A 19,924-nucleotide genomic window follows, 5' to 3' on the forward strand; every position below is an offset into this window, starting at 1 on the left:
AAGTAAAGTGGGCTGCAGTGCAAAGACCAGGCAGATTCTTTTTGTTCTTTTCAGCTTTTGGGGCTTTTCAGCAGGAAATGATTGGGTAGACATTCTCCGGGGTAAGGGTAATATAGCCTTGTAGCTTGTATTTTTAAAAGGAGGTGGGAAATAGAATTGCTGCACTTTGAGGCAGTGTGGTGAAAAAGTTCTGATTTACCTCCATCGATTTTCTGGGTCCCAGACTTCCAAACAACAACACCTCAGCGTCTCACTTCTACTTCAGTTGTCTAGAATGGACAATCACTGCTGCAAAGCTTTCTGTCTCTGTCTTCCTACATCTGTCTCCTTCAGTTCCTCCCAAACTAAACAACTTTAACTCCCTCTCTTAGCAGCAGTTCAGTAAGGCATTGTTGTCCCACAATGACATGTTTAGACTGAGTGGTTTTTAACAACCTTTTGTGCATTATGTGATCTTTTGTTAGGGTTTTATCTAAACTACAATAAGCTGTGTTCTACGCCTCTGCCCGCTCCCACTCATCGTCACATCAGGGATAATTCTCTCAAAACAGCGGTCAATAGTTGTAATTGCACTACTTATAATGTCAACGACTTGGCCGGGCATGCTGCAGCCACATTAATCAGCACTCCATCGATCGTTGAACCCGCGCTTCTCATCACAATCTTTGATTCATTCTTTTGAGTCCTGTTCAGTGCTCTTGTCTGCTCTCCGCCTTCCTCCCTCTAAAACCTTTTTGTTACTGATCCATCACAGAAAGTGGGTGAGCCGGAGCTGGCACGAAAAGATTTAGTTCTTACCTATCAGCCCGGTGTACGCAAGTAGACATGCTGCGTAAGTCTCCTGCTTGCAGCCACTGGCGCTCTGCTCGGAAGGTTGGCAATCATACTGGAACTGTGCCCAGCGAGACCTGTGGGAGCAATAACATGCCATCCATCATTTACTCGTGCTTGGCTGCAGCACACATTGTATCACTGAGGGGTGGCACTAGTGTTTTCTCTCAATGACAGAATGTGGATCTGAAAACCACAATGCTCATCTACCTACCTATACTCCTATATTATCTCCCTCCACCCTTCAAGATTTTCTGCTCTGCAGCACTTTTACCCCCACTCCAGTCACCTGTGGTGACAACACGCCTTCCCCTTTTTTTCTTTCCCATCCCTAGCAGGTTGTATTGCTGGAAGGCTGCCAAGCTGTAAAGAGTCAATGAGGGGCAAAGATAGGCCTTGGCTCTGCCCTCTAAATACTGCAGGCACTCTCTGGCAGGCCAGGCCGTGAGGAGATTAGACAAATATGGATCTTCCATACAAATACTCACTCCCACAGCCGCTCTGCCTTCCCCCCTTCACCTTTCCCGCCAGCCGCCCAGACATCTAGCCTCATCATCATCATCGCACAAGGCTATCGCAGCCATCATATCGCATCATCGGCCCCTGTCGACTGGCATTTGCAACGGGATCCCCTCAGGGCACCACAACTCCCTGCTCTCCCCTCGTTTGTCATGTCATTATAATGATGTGCGTAAACCTCATAGGCTACGCGCTAAGCGAAGGCACCCTCTGTAGACTGCCAGTTAATGCTAGATGACTAGTGCGAAATTGGCGAGCCGCACAGGGGCCTTGAGATACTCGATCCATAGGGGCGGCGGTGGAGAATAATGCTTGATCGATAGCCGTGACAGATGAAGCCCTTTGTCTTCCTGACATTTGAAGAGGAACCAGATTAAATGCTGGTGACCATTGGCTGTCACAGAGAGGAGGCTGACAGGATGGGTATGAGAACTCCATGTTTTCAGTCTCCAGTGAAATAGAGAGGCATACACCCTCTGAATGTTAATGACTCCATAAGACATTGTTAGTTTACAATCAATATAAATTTCAATGAAATCATTTTCCTCAGTCTCTCACACACATATGGATTTAAAGTAGAATAAATATGCTTATTCAGATAACCAGTACAGAGGGTCAGTTTTCTGCAAACTACTTACCTATACTGATAATGTCTCGGCTGTACACATTGATAAATATTTGCTGATCACTTAGGCAGGAAAGTCATGTGTGAATCCCAAATGATAAAAGCCGCTTTAATAATGACTATTTCACATGGCTGCTTCCATCAGAAAATGAATGCAGAATTTAATTGAACTAATTAAACACAGTTAATGAGTATAACAATTGAATTAATTAAACACAGCTGACTAATTAAATCTAAATGAACATATCATACCAACCAGACCTAACTTCCAAGATACACAATGCCATTTATTGTCCTGAGGGAAAGTCAGTGTGTGAGGCTGCCACGTCAACAAAGCACTTCATATTGAAAACAACAGTGGTGGAGATGGAGATTTTCATGGGTAATCAATTTTCTATCAACAACATACTTTGTGTTTTTTAATCCAAGTTAACATTAAAAATAAATGTCAGCAAGCAAGCTAGTTTGCTTAGCTGCTTACGGGACAATAAGCTCACACAGTTTATTCAGGAGACGTATTCATACCATTGACTCCTGTCTCTCCTGTCCACAAACAATGGCTATTTTGTTGAGGAGTATATATTATGACAAAGGAGGTTAAATAAAAGTAAACTGTGCATGACAGCTAAGTTACAACAACTTCGTCTGCTTTGGACTCTCCTTTTACTCTGAGGTCTGAGCCCCAGGTGAGCATACACCTAAGCTACATTATGTTAATCGGTATTTTTAGTTATGTTCATCAAATTAAATCAGATGGTCACTAATACAGATAATTACTGCTAGAATCAACAGCTCAACAAAGATTTTTTAGCCTCTTTTATGTCATTGTTTTAGTTCAACCACATTTCCAGCCACAGGCAGCTGCTTTTTGTATTAAAAGCTCTAATTAAGAGACTGGGTTCAAACTGACAATGTTAGGGACCAGCTGGTTGCTAACTTTGTGGAGTTGACTGCAAAGATGCGGAATGTGTAGGTAGGCAACAATATGCTAACACATTTCCCATAACTACTTTTCTTTGTCCGTCAGCTAGTGGCCAAAAATCTATTAATGCATCTTTAATACAGGAAACAGCAGCATTATCCTGTTTTATGTTCTTATTTCCTCACTGTGTGGTGTAAGCTCAATTGTGCACCATTTAGCATTATTTTTGATAATTCAAGAATGTCCTGTTATTTAAAGGGTCTGTGTGTATTGTGTTGCTTTTTCAGTTTGTATGGCTGAGTTGCTCCAGCTCTTACAGACCCTCCTCAAACTTGCACAAGTCATTTGTAGAATACTTCTCCAGTGTGAAACAACAGAGAGCAAAAGTAAACAAGTGGCTGGTGAAGCTGGTCAAACATCTAACAAGAAAAAGAGACCCAGATAGTTTTCTCAAGAGCTGGAAGATCAAACAAGATGTTGGATGTGTCAGTAACCTCAGGCAGGTGTTTGCTAACAAGTTAAACACAAGAACTCAACGAGCTGATATCAAAGTTTGTTTCTCCATTCATGTGGGAGTCTACCTTCCGCCTGTAATGTCAATGTTTTTTTGAGTCAGCTTTAAATCTGGACACCAGAGCTCCAGAGCAGCACTTGAACACACCAGGACATTTCAAATCAATCAGTATTTGTTGTAAGGGGTAACCTATTTCCTTACTTTACCTATCTGAGTGCACAGTCACCATGAATTCTATTTTATACTATACTTGGACAAAACAAGAACACAAAACAATGTCTAACCAATTTCTAATAACTATGTTTTCAAAAAGGTTCGGCATTAATGTAATGTGTAAATGAGCTAAAACATGTAACAATACCTTTGTGATCCTTCAACAGAAGCCACAGTTGCTGCAAATGATAATTTCAATTGAACGATCTCAGGAAATTAAGTGGAAAATGTTCTTGCAGCAGGCAGGATTTCATTTCAAACAAACAAAATTTCTAATAACCTACCTGCACACGTAGTCTGCTTTGCAGTTCCGCAGCTGAGCCAGGCAGTTGGGCTTCTCCTTGTCCTCATATGAGCACGACGGCACAATTGTTTGCCGGCGGCGCTCTGCGCAGGCCGTGTCGGTGCAGGGACAGAATAGCAGCTCATGGGTGTAGTCAGGGGGAACACGGTCAAAGAACTTCCTTAGCGCCTTGTTGCACTTTGGTCGATTACATGGCCCAGAGCGAGCTGATGGCTGGATACAGGAGGAAACGTATTCCGTACGAAGCTTCTGACACGTTTCATCTATGTTACATGCTTTGGCAGCATCCAGGCAGCGGTTCACCGTCGTTACTTCAGACTCTATGAGGAGAATAAGACACAAATGGAAGTCAGAAAGCATTTCATCCTTGTGTGTGGTTTTAGAAAATAAAATCCCAGGCAATGTTTACCAATGATTTCAAGGCCTAATTGGAGTCTGTATTGACTTGCCACTCTCACCTCTAGACACAGATGCAGAGTTGCATTTACATTAAAGAAATAAAGAAAGAAATGTGTATTGTGAAGTACAAACTAAACCAAAATGATGATTATATGTAAAGGCCCCCTTGTAATGAATAGAACATGAATGGTGTTTAAATGTTGCACGAGCCCGGGCAGTGGATGCGTTTCAGCCGAGGCCTAATGGCTGAATATTTCATTCTGCTGGGTTAATGCAGAGTGGCAGTGCTGAAAAAGCAGCGCCTCTATCTTTTCAACTGCACAACAAAGCCTGTAATTACTGTTCCTTCCCCTTCATCCATCTATCCATCTTTCCAGCACTCTCTCCCTACATCTGAGTCCATCACTCACTCACCTGACTCCCTGTTTCTTTCGCCACCCTCACTGGGTGCCTGCCACTCTCAGCGCTGCCATCACCCCCCACTCTATCCGTCTCTTCCCATACTCCATTCAGCTTGCTCTCCCTTCTCTTCCATCCATTCTTCCTCATTGTCCATCTCCTCATCCTCCGTCAGTGCCCATCCTCCCTCTGACTTCCGAGGTAATGAGGAACCTCTGTGAAGGCAGGGGAAAGCCCCTTTCATAACCATCTGTTTTTGGCCGCATTATTTCCCAATCCATCATCATGTGTGTTTTTTCCCCCAAGTGACCTCCCAGTCAATAACGGCCATGACGACGCTAAACCCCTCTGGCAGATAGTGATGCTCATTAGTTTGTAAACTGCCTGTAGTTGTGTCTCCTGGTGAGTTCGGCTCTCACCAAGCTGTCATATAAAATATGAATGGCCTTGGAGAGCAAGCTAACAACCAATACAAAGCATAGGTTATTCCCACCTTAACTGCTAAGCAGCCGAAGCATGAGGATAGGAGGACCAGAACTGCAGGGTTGGATGAGAAATAGCATCCGGTGGCCAAATGCGTGGGAAAGATAATATGCACATACGTTTTTATGTTTCTCTTTATCCATTATTTATTCAGAGGAGACTTGCTGAGCATGCATGCATGCTTTTATCCAGGAACACCCTGCTTCACATTCATGCTTTACACACATTTACACCTCAGAGATGCCCAGTACAACCACAGTCCTGAGCTGTTCCTCACAGTAGCCACCGGAGGCTGAATGCACTCATGCTCTAACTTGTTTTCCAGTTACAGGCCCGGTTCTGTATATTCATAATTGCATTTTTAAATTTTGAATGTATAGTGAAGTCTGTGACTATTTGGACGCATTCTGTTGTTTTGGTTCCATAACACCATTGCAGTGGATTTGGTTGAAGAACTGACAATATAGATCTGGTAACTGCTACAAACTCTTATTATTTTGTGTATCACATACTCACAACAGGTTTGAAAAAAGAAACCACTCCTCCCCACCATACATATACATGCATACACATATTGTGTCTTCCTGGAGTGTAGGTGCAGTGGGAAGTCTACCAGCATGCACCTGGAAAACATTTTATGGACATCAATCTCTGATCTCTGCAATGTTAGTGGTGTGTTTAACATTTTGTCCTAAAGTGTTCCCACTGTTCCTAAAGTTCATCTGTGGTTATTTCAGTCAGTATTAATATTGTTAGACTGTGAGTGTTGCGGTGTGTGGTATTAGCAACCCATCCTCAGATGTGAGTGCAAAGATGGTCTGTTGCTGTGCTGGATGCTCTGCCCTGAAGCTAATAAAGCTCCTTGTTGAACTAGAAACACTGACTTGCTGAGTTCTTCTGAGAGAAAACTCTAGTTCACTGCAATATGTATGTTCCAAAACACTCAAAAAGTAAATAGACTACCTCAATGTTCGTTTATATATATTTGTATATAGCAATTTATTGGCAAAGTGACAATACACACAATGATTTCACTGGTCATCAGCAAAGAAGTGACTACACAAATTTTAATACTACTAAAAATTTACAATGGCAATCTATTATAACTGCCCTAGCGGTAGGAGTAGCCTAGAGCAGTCATCCTCCATACTGAGTTTGAGCTGCTCCCTACCTCTGGCAAACAGAAGGATCAATAAGCGATATTTTATGCCTATTGTAATACATTTAATGAACAAACTGCACTAATTTGCACCATTCTGTATAGAAAGAAAATTGTACACTGTGTGTAGGGGGTATTAACTGTAGTGATGTTGAGGTGTTTTTATATTTTTTTTACATTTCTATATAAGTTTATATAATGATGTTTTTACAGGTCTGGTGACAGCAAAGACAATTTTCCAGCCCAGGCCGGACGGTAAAGTTGTATTCGATTCTACGCTATTCTAATGTTTATCAAGGACAAATCCTTCAGAGACACTTTTCAAGCCTATACAGGGTGAGTATTTGATACTCAAAAGATAGACTTGCAGTGGGATATTCCTTTAAGAGAGTCTGAGGGTGGTCACACTCATAATGGATGAACAATGTATTGTAGAAACTGTAGCCTGTTTGATACAGTCTCTTGAAATTTTGCACTCTGTGGTAGGACAATGACAGAGCAAAACTGCTGCTGCAAGACTGTTCCCCTAATCTGGATGTAAACACCCTCAAATAAAAGCTCCACACTTTACCATAATAGTTATCGCATCATTTCAGATGTGAAGTGCTTGTTTAATTAATGCTTGTGACCAACCTGTTGCATTTGAGACCAAAGAAAACAAAACTGCTGGTATTTGCCTTCCAACCAAGGTGCCTGGAGTATAGAAAATTTATTTTAAAAGCTAAAAACCTTTTTTTTTTTTTTGTGCAGAACATCTAATGTCTTTAAAGAGAGGTACTTTCTTAATACCACTGACTTCACATTAGTTAGTTGATTAATTGGTAAAGGGTGAAGTACTCTGTTTGAATACTTTTCAAAATATGATGAATATGATAAGCTGTGGCTCTGGTTTGTGTCTTTGAAAAGGGTCATTACTCTGTTTGAGGGAGAGATGCTATAAGGGTGGAAAAACATCCATTAATCACATTTTTGTTGTTTTGGCAGTCGACTTGTCGAGATGCATGGCATGGATGTCAACTTTGACCTCCCTTGGAGTCGCAGGAGTGAAATTTACGAGAAGGCTGTGCAGTGCAGGTCTGGTGCTGCTGTAATTCAAAGCAGCCTAAAATGAGTAGTGTCATTTTAATAAGCAGATTATGTATGAGGTCACAAAAAGTTATGATCAAGCATGTTAAAGGTGATATCCACTAAATCTGAATAGTTTAGTTGAGTACTTGTGTTTTTTGTATGCATTTCTTCTCATTTACACATACTGTACTGTGAGGAGAGTTTATCCCATTTCCCTAATCTGTGATCTTGGACCTAATTTATGTCGCTTTTGCCATTGTTTCTGTCCGTTATAATAGTATTGTACTTACTATGTTGTTGTAACAAAGCAACGTCTGTTGGAGTCTAAAGGTGCAAGAAACGTGAGCAGTAGGATGTTTAAACAGGCTATAAACATGATAACAGTACAGCAAGATTATCTAAACCTCTTTATTTGTAAATAAAACTTAAAGAAAGCACTCCTGACATGTTGATTGTAATCCCACATTGCACAACAAATCTCATAGGTCAAAATTGAACTAGGAGGTCAGTCTGTAAACTGTGATGGATGTTTGGATATTTACAACAGTATGGTTTATAATTTTACTGTTTGCTTTAATTCTCTCTTTCAAATAAATTTTGTTATTTATTTATATATATATATATATATATATAATGACAACATATATCACAGACAGATATAAATCATACAATTATAAATGCAACACTTTTGTTTTTGTGTCCTTTTATAATACTGATACAGTGAATGTGTCATTTATTAAACAAATATATTTAACTTATTTTTCTTCTGCTTTATGTATATAAACACCGTATTTAAATGTTTAAAGCAAGCAGCGACCTCCCTTTGAGCTGTCATTGTCCACTTGTTTAAATTTTTTTTGTGTGTGTGTAAGTAGGACATTTATCATTATACTGTATGGCATGCATGAATGCTTTCCATACTAATCACTTAATTTAAGTCATTATTTAAGTTTCACAGACTCTCTATCTCAGCTTCTCTCATCCAGAGTATAATTGCTGTCTGAGAAAACAAAACAAAACACTTGACTTTATGTCCTCTCCAGTGGAAAAAAAAAAGTATCTCCTCATTTGTGTGTAGCCTCTCTCTTTTTCCAAACCACCAACAGGAACAAATGTGGTGTTGCTTGAGTAAAAAGAAAGCTGTTTGTCTTCCATTTTCTTTTTCTCACTTCCACCATCTCTTTCCCTCTCTCACCCCTTGCCATGACTTATTTCCGTTTGTTTGTTTCTGTTCTTCACACTCTCTGTCTCCCCTCCGGTTTTGGTGCTTATAGCTGCATTAAAGTAAATAGGTAATTAATCTGTGCCTCAGGGGCTAACAGCAGCACATACTAGCCCTGCGGCTTGCCCACAGGCTAAGAGGCAAGACAGAAGCAAGGTGTGGGTTGTTACTAATCAAACACTTTGTAAACTCACCTGCATATCCACCCGTCTGTTCCGTCAAAATAACACAAAATGACATCTTCATTTACTCTTTCTTTAATACGAAACTTGGTTGGGACCCACTTAGTTGTTTCTTTGTGTGGAAAAACCTGATGCTTTTGATGATCTAAACTTTTTTTCAGTGCTCATTTAGAGTAACTGAAAGCAGAAATTGAAGAAACACTTGTAGCAGTGGCAGCTTGCCCAGTCACCTGCAGCAATGGAGGCCAGACGAACGTAGTCAGAGCCTCTCTCCTCTGGTTCATACGGGTAGCTCTCCACCAGGCTGAGTCCTGCCAGCACAGAGGAGAGAGATTAGGGCCTGTTGTGATGACAATCAAAAAACATGTTATTTTCTTCTTTTTTAACTGCAGAATTTGTCCTAAAACAGTACCACACAGACTCACTATACTGTATATCATAAGTAAGTTGAGTTGTAGACAAAGTCTTGCATATGTACCCTGTCAAGTAGCAGACCAGAGATGGACACAGTACTAACCAGTGCTCTACCAAAATGTGTGTCTACTAGTACACATGGTCTCTATAGTATAACAGATAACAAAATAAATAGATAAAAGGCTGGAATAATATCACATGCCTCCATGTTTTTTAGTATGACATTTTGTTTGTGGAAATTTGAATAAACACAATATTATTTAGAAATGTACACCATATGAACACAATATACAGTAAAATAATAAAAGACCTTCAACTAGATTTTCAAACATGGCCCCTCTACAAACACAGGGACACAAAATTACTTATTGATGCAGTACCTGTTTTTCTTTATGTCAGTGACTTTGGGGGATTTTGGTGCAGGTGCTCACTTATCCACTATCTTAAAGGAAGTTAAACTCTGAATTAAATTAACTACAATTACAAACATAGCAACAAAATTAGGTCATATGAGGCTGAAAATGTTGTAAAATAAGTCTGGCAATCAGCAATTTAATGTGAAGCTTCTCAAATCAGCATCAGGTTACTGAAAAACTGTAAAGTGAATCGTCTTAAGAATCCTTTCAAAGTATACCAAACATAAAAAAATGCATTTGTAACTCATAACCCTTGTTTCAAGAGCATTTAAAAGGCCATATTACAATGTGAAGCAGGTCATAACTACATGGAAACTAATTTTGTTGCCATCTAGATGATAATATTCGGTGGTTGACAAATTATTTTAAACAGCCTAAAAGTTAACATTACCCAGTGTAAAAGAGTGTTTGCTTCAGTTGTTTCACACATTTTTAATGATATGTTTATGTTATGTAGTCTATCCTGTGTATGTATTGTACCTCACTCTAGCCAGGAAACAATGATGGCTGATGTATGAAACTCAGGCAGCTGAGCTTTACTGTTTGTTTTTATGAGTCATTATCTCAATGTCATGTTATTTGCACTTCACTTGCAGTATATTCACACTGTTGCCAACTGACTTCAACTGTTGCACTCATTGTCAGTTTTAGTATATAAGTATATGCCTACATTTGAATATAAATGTACCACAAATAATGGGGTTTAATGTAGGAAATAACAAAAGTGATAAAATAAAATGAGGGTGGGTAGAACGAAAGGAACCAGAGCCTCAGTTTGAACTATTTTTGACAAAATAATCACTCTTTGCATTTCCAGCCTGGAACTTACGGTTTACATCTAATTTGTGTGTAATGGGCAACACACACTTGATAATCTCAATAACATACTGTACCTGCTCCCGCCCACCTCCAGGGACCAGAACCATCAGATTCTGTGTGTTACTGCCAGTCTTACCGTGCAGCACAGACTGATGCAGACTCCAGTAGATACTCAGGCAGTTTTTCTCCTTCTTCATGCCTCGTTTACATTGGCAGCCGTGCAGAGGAGTGGACAGCAGCGCCGTCATGGCATTCTCACACTGGTTTCGTGCCCCAGGCCCCAGCTTCACGCTGCCGTCCCCAGCTACACATTGCCTGAGGGTGCGCAGTCGCGGGCTGCAGGTGTCGTCGCTGGAGCAGGTGTCTCCGGCACGTAGGCAGTCCCTCTCGCCCACAGAGAGAGCCATATGTGAGACTCCTGCAAGACAAGACATACAGAGGTGTCAGGGAAGCTTTCAGAAGCGGTTTTGGATGCATAAATAATAACACTAGTTGAGTACTAATCCAATGCACTTAGCCCCAAATAAAACAAACAAAATCTTTCAGGCAACAAGTTAAAGAACAGGCAAAACTCAATGACACAAAAGAAAACTAATGAAAACATACGACAAACATATTTCATCATGATTACCCATATTAGATATGCAGAAACAGCTGGGCTATCTTCCTAAGCATGTGCTAATTGTAATTTCTGCTTTATAGTTCTAAATTATAGTAGTAGTAGAGAAGCCAAGTGGTCACAAAATCATTCAAAAGACCTCTAATTTCTCTGAAGAAAGTGTGGAAGCAACAGATCATTGGTTAAAATTATTATTAAAAAACATTCATAAAAACCTTCAGAGGAATTGGGGGAAGGTAGCCCCACTGACACAGGCTAGTAATTGTTGAATAAATGGGAGTAAAATGGGTATATGGACATTATATAAGACTCAGAGCTGCCAAGTAATCCACCAGCAGGCGGATGTGTGAATATGAATTAATTTGTTTTAACTGTTATTGTGTACAATTATTGCTAATGTTGCAAATCTCTCGCCAGTAAAGATTCAAGTGGGATTTTTTTCCTTCCCAATAGACAGTGATGCAGTGGATTGTAGGAGGTCAGTGATTAAAATGTATTAACATTAAGATGTTTCTTTTCATTCAGATGCACAGATTAATTACCTCATTGATCAACAACTTTACAAATTACTATACATCTGTTCATTTTCAGCATTTGTCCCTCCTATACCAGTACCACATACTGAGCTCTTGGTTTAGCCCCATGTTGGTCCTACTAAAGGAGCACAATGGTTTTATGTCTGTGTTTGATTATCATCGACCAAATCAGTTTTTGTAATTTTTATAAAGCAGTTCAAATTCAACATAAAGGTGTACAACAGCAACTTAGAATTGCACTTCAATACAGTTTCATAAAGTAGTGGAACTTGTCAGTGACAAATTAAAAAAAGAATGAATGTGAGATTTTATGATCCACTGAATCATTGCCAAAATAATCTAAATTTAATTGAATTTAATAATTGGATTACATTTCTACAACCTTTGTCAGTAGCAATCAAACTTGGTCAACGAAGCATCTCACTACTGTATTTCAGCATTTAAAAAATTATATTCATTAAACCCCAGGGGGATGCTATGTTATTCATGAATTCATACAGTTGTCACATAGAATACATTTGACACCAATGACTGGATTTTGATGAAACTTGGGGGGTGATGCGTCTCCAATACATCCCAATATGTTCAAAATTACACAGAAATGTTTTAGCTCCAGTCAAAACATAGCGTCATATTTTTACACATTGGCCCAGAGAGGGACTGTGTCATTTGTGGGGGAACAGCCTGTTTACTGTTGTCTTGTTTCATGTGGCACTAATAACATGCAAGCTGTATTCCCCTAAGGATAGTAAATGCTGTTTATTCCCAGCTGTCTAAAACCTCTTAGACTCACTCTTAAAAACGATGTAGTGTTTTTTTAATCAATCTATGTGTCTAGTTTGGGTTAAACACACATTCACATACTATTATAAGAGTAAACAACAGGCACAACATCACTAAGTGATTTTGCTACGTTTCAAACTAAAAATTAACAAGACGAAGAGTATACAACCATGCTAGCGGCTCTGTGAGGCACTACTGAGGCAGAGCACTGGTGTGAGCTAAATGCTAACATCAGCATGTTAACATACTCACAATGCTAGCTAGCTGCAGATGTTTAGTAGGTATAATGTTGAGCATGTTCACCAACTTTTTTTAGCCTGTTAGCATGCTAACATTTGCCAATTAGCACAAGACACAAAGTAGCTGAAGCTAATTTCAATTTCATTAGTTTTAAATATTTGGTCATAAACCAAAGTATTGGACAAATGACAAATTCAGCCTGATGATGGCACTAGATAAAAGTCAGGGTATCACCAAAGTGATTACAATTTGTTGTCAATGTCTTTTCATGGTAACCCATCCAATGTTTGTTGAGGCCTTTGACTTAAAACCACAAACTGTTGGTGGCACAAAAAAGATCAGGGGATAATACAAGTCATTAGGATTCATTGTCTAGGCACCATTAATACCAAATTTCATGGCAGTCTATCCAAAAGCTTTAGAAATATTTCATTATGGACCAAAAGCAGTAGATCAATAAACTGACTGACTGACTGACAGACAGACATAGCCATGCCTAGGGCCATGCCTGTGGCGGCAGTGACTCAGGTTTTTGAGTGGGTTGTCTAGTAACCAGTGGGTCGTTGGTTTAATTTCTGGCTCCCCCAGTCCAGTCGAAGTGTCCTTGGGCAAGATACTGAACCCCAAATTGCTCCCAATGGCTGTGCCGTTGGTGTCTCTCTGGGCATTGGACAGCTTACTACTCCTGATGAGCAGTTGGCACCTTGCATGCATCGGTATATACATGTCAGTGTTGTAAAGTGCTTTGAATGGTGGGTAGAAAGCTCTGTATAAATACAAGTCAATTTACCAAGTTGCTAGCTTGGCTAATGGTGGGTCAGCCAATACAAACTCATACTGTGCAGCAAACCTTTATTTGAAGCCACAAAATATGTCAGACTGAACTTTGATAAAATGTGAATAAAATGATGCACAAGACATTTCCATTTAAGGGGTGGTGCAACGATAAAAATATGGAGTCTTGGGTATGAATATTTTACCCAGTGCAAATATCATATAGCTTTGATAAAGAGATGGAACAAGTTCACCAGAATATATAGGAAATACTGTCAGACAGGGTGTGATAAGATGATACTGAACTTTAAAGCAACTTATGGGAATAAGGGAGAAAACTACATTTTAAGGGGTAAATTGAACATCTATTATAAAAGTGTAGCTGTATTAAGGGCACCACTGCTCACTGCTCTCTTAGTATTTTATAAAGCATTTAAAACTATCTAATATGATAGTGATTAGTTTTAAGTGAGAAGAATTGGTTATCCACTACTTGACAGAAATCATGTCCAAAAGCATTTCTGTGCCACTGACTACTCAGTGAGACTTTCTGTGCAGCAAGCCGGTTCAGAAAATTACATCTTAATCAAATTTGATTCCATCACAGCTCATTCAAGTGATAAGGAGCGAAAGCAGTATCCCAATAAAGGCCAAAGCTCGCTAAATCTCTGCCGGCAGACTGACAGAACTGTCAGAATATGATGCCTTCGTTAAACTTAAACTTTGACTCAGAGTAATTCTCCCTGGGTTATGGGACTAGAGATGATCAGATAAAACAGAAAAGGGAACAAAATATCTGAATAAAGTCTACATCCTTGGCTGAAGCTTGGTGTAGTTGTAGAGAAAAGGTTTAACTACCGTTTGCCCCGCAGCAGACTTCTTAAACTTTCCCAGGAGTCAGCTAATCTAGCAGAAAGCTGTAAATAAAAGTCTAGACAGACAGTGAGGCAAGAAGCTTGTTGCCATGGGTTTAGGATGTTTGTGGATGCTATTGAGAGAAAGCATCTGCCACTCAAACGAAAAGCTCATCTTCACTGAGGTCTTGACAGGTGGCACTTAGTGTGACCACAGAAAAAAATCCACCTCAACAAGTCATTTATTCCACTACAGAGCCTTAAAATCAGATTTATTTGTTGTAAAGCAAAGGGAGCGGGAAAAAAAACTGCAGGGTGAGATAATGTCATTCGTTTTCGATGCTAATCAGCTCCACTCTCAAGTTTTCTTGGATCAAGTGATGGTACCTTGACAAAAGCGGAGGAATCAGCCTTATGTCAAGATACTTAACTCGCTCTGAGAAAACTCTTAAAATGCAGATTTGCATTGGAAATACATTTATTTCACTCCTGTGGTAGTGCTTTTCGCTCAGTTAGAGAGAAACAATGTTTAAACATATTTAGATTGATTTGCACTTCTCTTATGCAAGTATGTGGAACTTCATGTGGGATCAGATAGGTGGGTGGTGTGTGTGGGTGTTTGGATATGGAAAGTGGAGCGCAGGAGAACCTTAAAAGCTAGGTTTGGCTTCCCTCGGCTTCATGGCAGAAGAAGCCCCTGGTGATCAGCAACAGTGCAAATTATATTATATTGCAACTAATCCAGAGTAGAGCGGTTTGATATTTGTCTGAGAAATTAAGCAGCACTCCAGATTGCAAGAGATAGCTGTTTGCCTGGAAAAAGAGCTGCAGCACACCCGCAGTTCAAAGAGAGAGAGAGTCAAAACCAATTAGGAGAAATCAGTTGCCTTGTCATTCAAATTCGTTCCATCCTATATGCCTCCCTGTTATCCCACTGAGGTAAATAATCTGTTTGAGCGTCCTCTCTTCGCTTTTTGTCTCTTTTCCTTTTTGTTCCCATTTCTCTCTGATTTTCTCTCTGCTCACGTCATCCTTCCCACTTATCTCTCTGTTCTCCCCCTCCTTTTTCGCTTATTTTTTTTCTCTCATCTGTCACTTGCACACAAACACACCTGGTATGGTTCAAATAGCAGATTCTGAAATTAAAGGAAGATTTCCAAGAAAAGAGGACATATACATTACTTAGTAGACAACAATGAGTGAGATTAACAAGTATACCTTATGACAAACACAAAATAACTACCTTTCTTATCATCCTCTCTCTGTCACGACTCGGTTCTCTACTCAAAGGAAACAGGTGTAGGGATGGTGAGAGAAGCTCCCCTCATCTCATCGGGTGGCTCGTCACGTCTCTCTGCCTCCCACCTAAACCCAAGGCTCTATTACAGCCACCGGGCATCAGTCACTGCCATCAGCCACTAGCTATCAGCCAACGAGAGAAAGCTTCCTTTAAGAGACAGAAAGCCCTGCACTCTTGTTACGTCACATAAAGGAAGCTCAGTAAGATTTAATTCTCAATAAGTGATGTTCGTCACTGTAAAGGGTTCATAAAATGAATGATGAAGATGAAACTAGGAAGAGAACAGAGATAGTGATGACAACGATCCAATTAATTATGTGTTTGAATACAATAAGCAATGACTCAGCTCTTTCTGCGAGTCAATATCCCAGCAACTACCACAGCAACAACTTTACTGCTCATTCATCTTTAAAGTTGCATTCCCTAAAGAAAGAATCAAAGTGCAGGACTTCATAAACGTAAACCTCTTGTGTTTTTAATTTCTATGAATTGCTGTAACTTTCTGTTAATTATTTGTAAAATCTTTTTACACAGACATGCACCGCTGAGTGTCTGAAGAAAGAGGGTATGTTTTTAACTGATTTGCTCTTGTTTTTCCCAATTCACATTTTATTTTATTTTGTTTCAACTTGTTACAGAGCTTGAGATGAATTGTAAACTTCTGCTCAGTGAAGTGCTGAAACACTAGGCCAGGTACACCTAAAATCTTATGCAACTCAGGCATACATTCTACCTTTACAAAGATAATAATGTTCAGTTTGATTGACACCGTCAGAGAGGAATTCATTTAAGTACACGTTTATAATTGCATTATACTGAGAGGTATTTCTAATGGTTTGCCCACCCCACCTACAAACATGAGGGGAGTTAAATATTAGAAACACATTTTGAATATAATGTGTTAAATTAACACCTCTCAGAAAGTTTGAACAAAAACTGGTCATTATAAGCTTCATAATGGTCAAATATGTGGCAGAGCTGTTGTACTGGATTGCATCACATTGTATTGTAAATCTCAATAATTTGTTTATATTTCAAATAATCTATCAAGCAAAAATTGCTGATTCTACTTTGAGAACTGCTTTTCTCAATTTCGTATTATTGTAAATTTAATATCTTTGGGTTTTGGACAGTTGTGATTGGTATATTTAATAGTTTATTGAGTAACCACATTGACTGAATTGACAAAGATCTAAGTAACAAATGAAGTTGGTTTTCTCAATTTGAGCTGGTGAAGTGTGCATGTCGTTTTTTGTAACCGTTTATGTTCATGATTTTTTTTTTTCACTAGATCTCACACAGAACCATCTTTCGCTTCATCTGTTGCTGTATGGCTGAGTGACTTGCTATAGATTAGAGATAACAGGCTCTTGGATTTTTGAAGTACTACCAAGGGGCCATGCTTTTGTTACTGTATATTGTAGTTCCTTATTATCTAACTGTGTCTCCCCAAACACTTTTTAACCAAGATGACTCACTATGTCTGCTGGGGTTTCTTCTGCTATGTTGTCTCTGTTTTCACAGCTACTAATAATGCCCTCTCTTTTTCCCAGCAGTGTTGCCAAAACAAAAAAAAGCAATAGTCTTCCCATAAATGCATACACACATACACACATGCCAATGTGAATGAATACACACAGTCACACAACAGTGCAAAAACTATTTAGACACTTTACCATAAATTTAGTTTGCAGTAAGACTTATTCGGACAGTAATTGGTCCTCAAAATACGCTGTCATAGGGTCCTTTCACTGTGTATCATTGATTCAGCAAAACATGATGAAATTTAGAAGAGAACCAAGAGACCACTCTGGCTGTGATGCAGAATACTAATTTCCTTCCCAGATTCCTTAGTGACTAATCCATCCAGAAGAAAGTCAATATCATTCCGCAGCTGTTTCAGAATAACCACACAACTGCAATTTGGGCATTTTTCTTTGTCTTCTTAGAATTAAAAGTGTGTGGGCATGTAGATGTTGAGGCCTGAGAGCTTGATGAAAAACATTTTTTTACAATTTTAAAAACCCATTTTGCCAATGAGAAAATAATATCACTGTTTTGAACTAGAGATCACACTTTTTACAGACACATTTATGTTGGGCAAGATAATAAATTGAATTTAGACTGAGCTCCTCCATGGTGTGAATGATATGCTGGAGAATGAAATGATTACTACACTGAAGCTAGATTACTAGATCAGTATTTGAAAAGAAATAAAAGACAAAGGCTCAAGACATCAATCAGTAGCTCTAAAAAGTCTAAATTGGATATTACGAAAGACAGTTTTTATGTGACTTTAAATTAGAGGTACTGAATAAGGTTATAATTATATTTAACAAAAGTAGAATAGCATTTGCCTTTTGCTGGAATTATGAGTATTTTGAGGAAGAACGTAACCAAATACATGTATTTGAGTGACTAAGATACTGTATTGCATTTCTATTTTTGGAAACTATCTATTTTTCCATTTCATTCTACATTGTAGAGTGAAATACTGTAATTTTTATTTATTCCATTGAAAGTGTGAACATTTCTTGTTTCCGTTGATAAGGAGCACCGTGTGATATAATCAGAAGCTCCAGGAGATGCGAGCAAGTGGATGATGAGCTGAGATTATTTTGTCTAATTTTTTACTCCACCACATTTCATTTATGTCATGTCTTTAGTTAATAATTATAGAATTTTAGAATAATTATAGATATTGTATGGAAAGTGTCCAAAATGTAAGATATGTCCGTTAATTGCACACTTGAGGCATACTGCCTAGACTCTGCAGGTTGGTCAAGTGGGTGGTAGCATCTTCTGGGTTATCAAGTGGGCGCCCTCTTTCCTCGATGTTTCGTTGATAGGCCCACAACACCTCCGGAGGGTTCAGCAGTTATTCCTGGCGTCCCGTGCTCATCCCCTAGATACCATCTCCTCACTTGAGAGCCCAAGTTGAGTCTTTTCTCTTCATCCAAAGCCACTGTATGCCATTTTCAGCCGCTCTGGAGAGGTCTTTGACTGCTTGCTAGCTTGCTTCCCTCATTTTCCCTTCAATATTGACGTAGCTACAAACCCTCTACAGCCTACTTCATCAGGTTGGACTTTTGCTTTCCAGCCGCGTTGTTGTGCATCGGTTGCAAGCTCGGCATACCTCAGCTTCTTACACTCGTATGCCTCCTCCACTGCATCCTCCCAGGGCACTGTAAGCTCAATGATGTAAATAAGCCGGAGTGAGGCCGACCATAGCACAATGTCTGGTCTAAGGTTGGCTGACACAATCTCAGATGGGAAGTAGAGCCTCTGGCCCAAGTCTGTCACCATTCTCCAATCGTGTTCCACCTAGCTGCCCCGTGTCTGGTCTTGCTGTGGCAAGTCTGGCCTGACCTTCCCCTTCCCGGATGAATGCTGCTGTCAGCCAACCTAATGAGGGGAGAGGAAAGGCGTTGATTCTTGTCCGCTGACTTTCTAGCACTGCTGGAAGACTGTAGCACTGGGTTGTGCCTTGAGTGAGGCTAGTTTTGCAGCCCACCAAGATTGTTGCTGGACAGGGGCAGAGAGAGCATGTGGAGTCTTCTCCATTCCACTGGCTGAGATTACACTGGCTGAGATTCTTGGGAGATGTCAAGACATCATAGGTAGCCTTGATGGTGAAACTGGCTCTGAATGTCTCCATCTCCTAAAGCTCATTCCAGGAGATCTTCCTCTTCTCCGCTCCCTCCCATCTCATCCATTGCCCTTGTTTTGCCTGCACAACAGCCTTTGTGCACCTTGCTGCCTCCTCCTGCTGTCATATCTCCTGCACAATGAGTCCCCGTCTCTGAGACAGTGTAGCCTAGTTCCAGGCTGATGTGCTGACCCTTAGGCCGAGACCACTCCTCCCTTGCTGCACCTGTTCCAAAATGTCCCTGTGCTTGAGTGCTGCCTTTGCCTGCTCGGTTGCTTCTGATGGACAGCATCATTTCCAGCCTTACTTTGGCACACTTGTACTCCTCTGAGAGACTGGAAACGGGCAGCTCTAAGACTCCTTTGCCATAGAGCCCTATGCCACTGAGGCACCTAGGAAGACCAAACCACTTCCTTATAAATGAGCTGATCAGCCTCTCCAGCTTTTCCACCTTCAAGACTGGAGCTTCACATAGGGTTAGTGGCCACATAGTGGCGGTGGAAGGAGAAAATTGTAGATGAACATTTTCCGTAGAAAATAACAGCCTTTTTTCTTTTAGACTAAATCTATACAACCTTCCTGTTCTTTGCTTCTTGGGATCGGTTTTGCCTTCCTACTTTTTTTGTTTCCTTCTTTCTTCATCTGATCCGTGAGTGTGATAAACCCAAAACAGGAAATAC

General features: G+C 40.0%; 1 protein-coding gene across 2 annotated transcripts in view; it reads right to left on the minus strand.

The window, feature by feature from the left end:
- Positions 1-19,924, minus strand: part of gfra4a (GDNF family receptor alpha 4a) — a 304,215-nt gene that overhangs the window by 16,211 nt on the left and 268,080 nt on the right. For both annotated transcript variants that reach the window (XM_038728559.1, XM_038728558.1), the window contains 4 exons: positions 10,626-10,907; positions 9,071-9,151; positions 3,909-4,248; positions 799-908 (listed from right to left, as the gene is read on the minus strand). In XM_038728559.1, the coding sequence (XP_038584487.1) occupies positions 799-908; positions 3,909-4,248; positions 9,071-9,151; positions 10,626-10,896 (802 nt within the window). In that variant the 5' untranslated portion in view covers positions 10,897-10,907. The remainder of the gene's footprint in view (positions 1-798; positions 909-3,908; positions 4,249-9,070; positions 9,152-10,625; positions 10,908-19,924) is intronic.

This window comes from Micropterus salmoides, unplaced genomic scaffold, assembly GCF_014851395.1.
Source record: "Micropterus salmoides isolate LMB-PRFRI ecotype aquatic unplaced genomic scaffold, ASM1485139v1 Ms_hic_scaffold_19, whole genome shotgun sequence".
NCBI classification, from domain to species: Eukaryota; Metazoa; Chordata; class Actinopteri; order Centrarchiformes; family Centrarchidae; genus Micropterus; species Micropterus salmoides.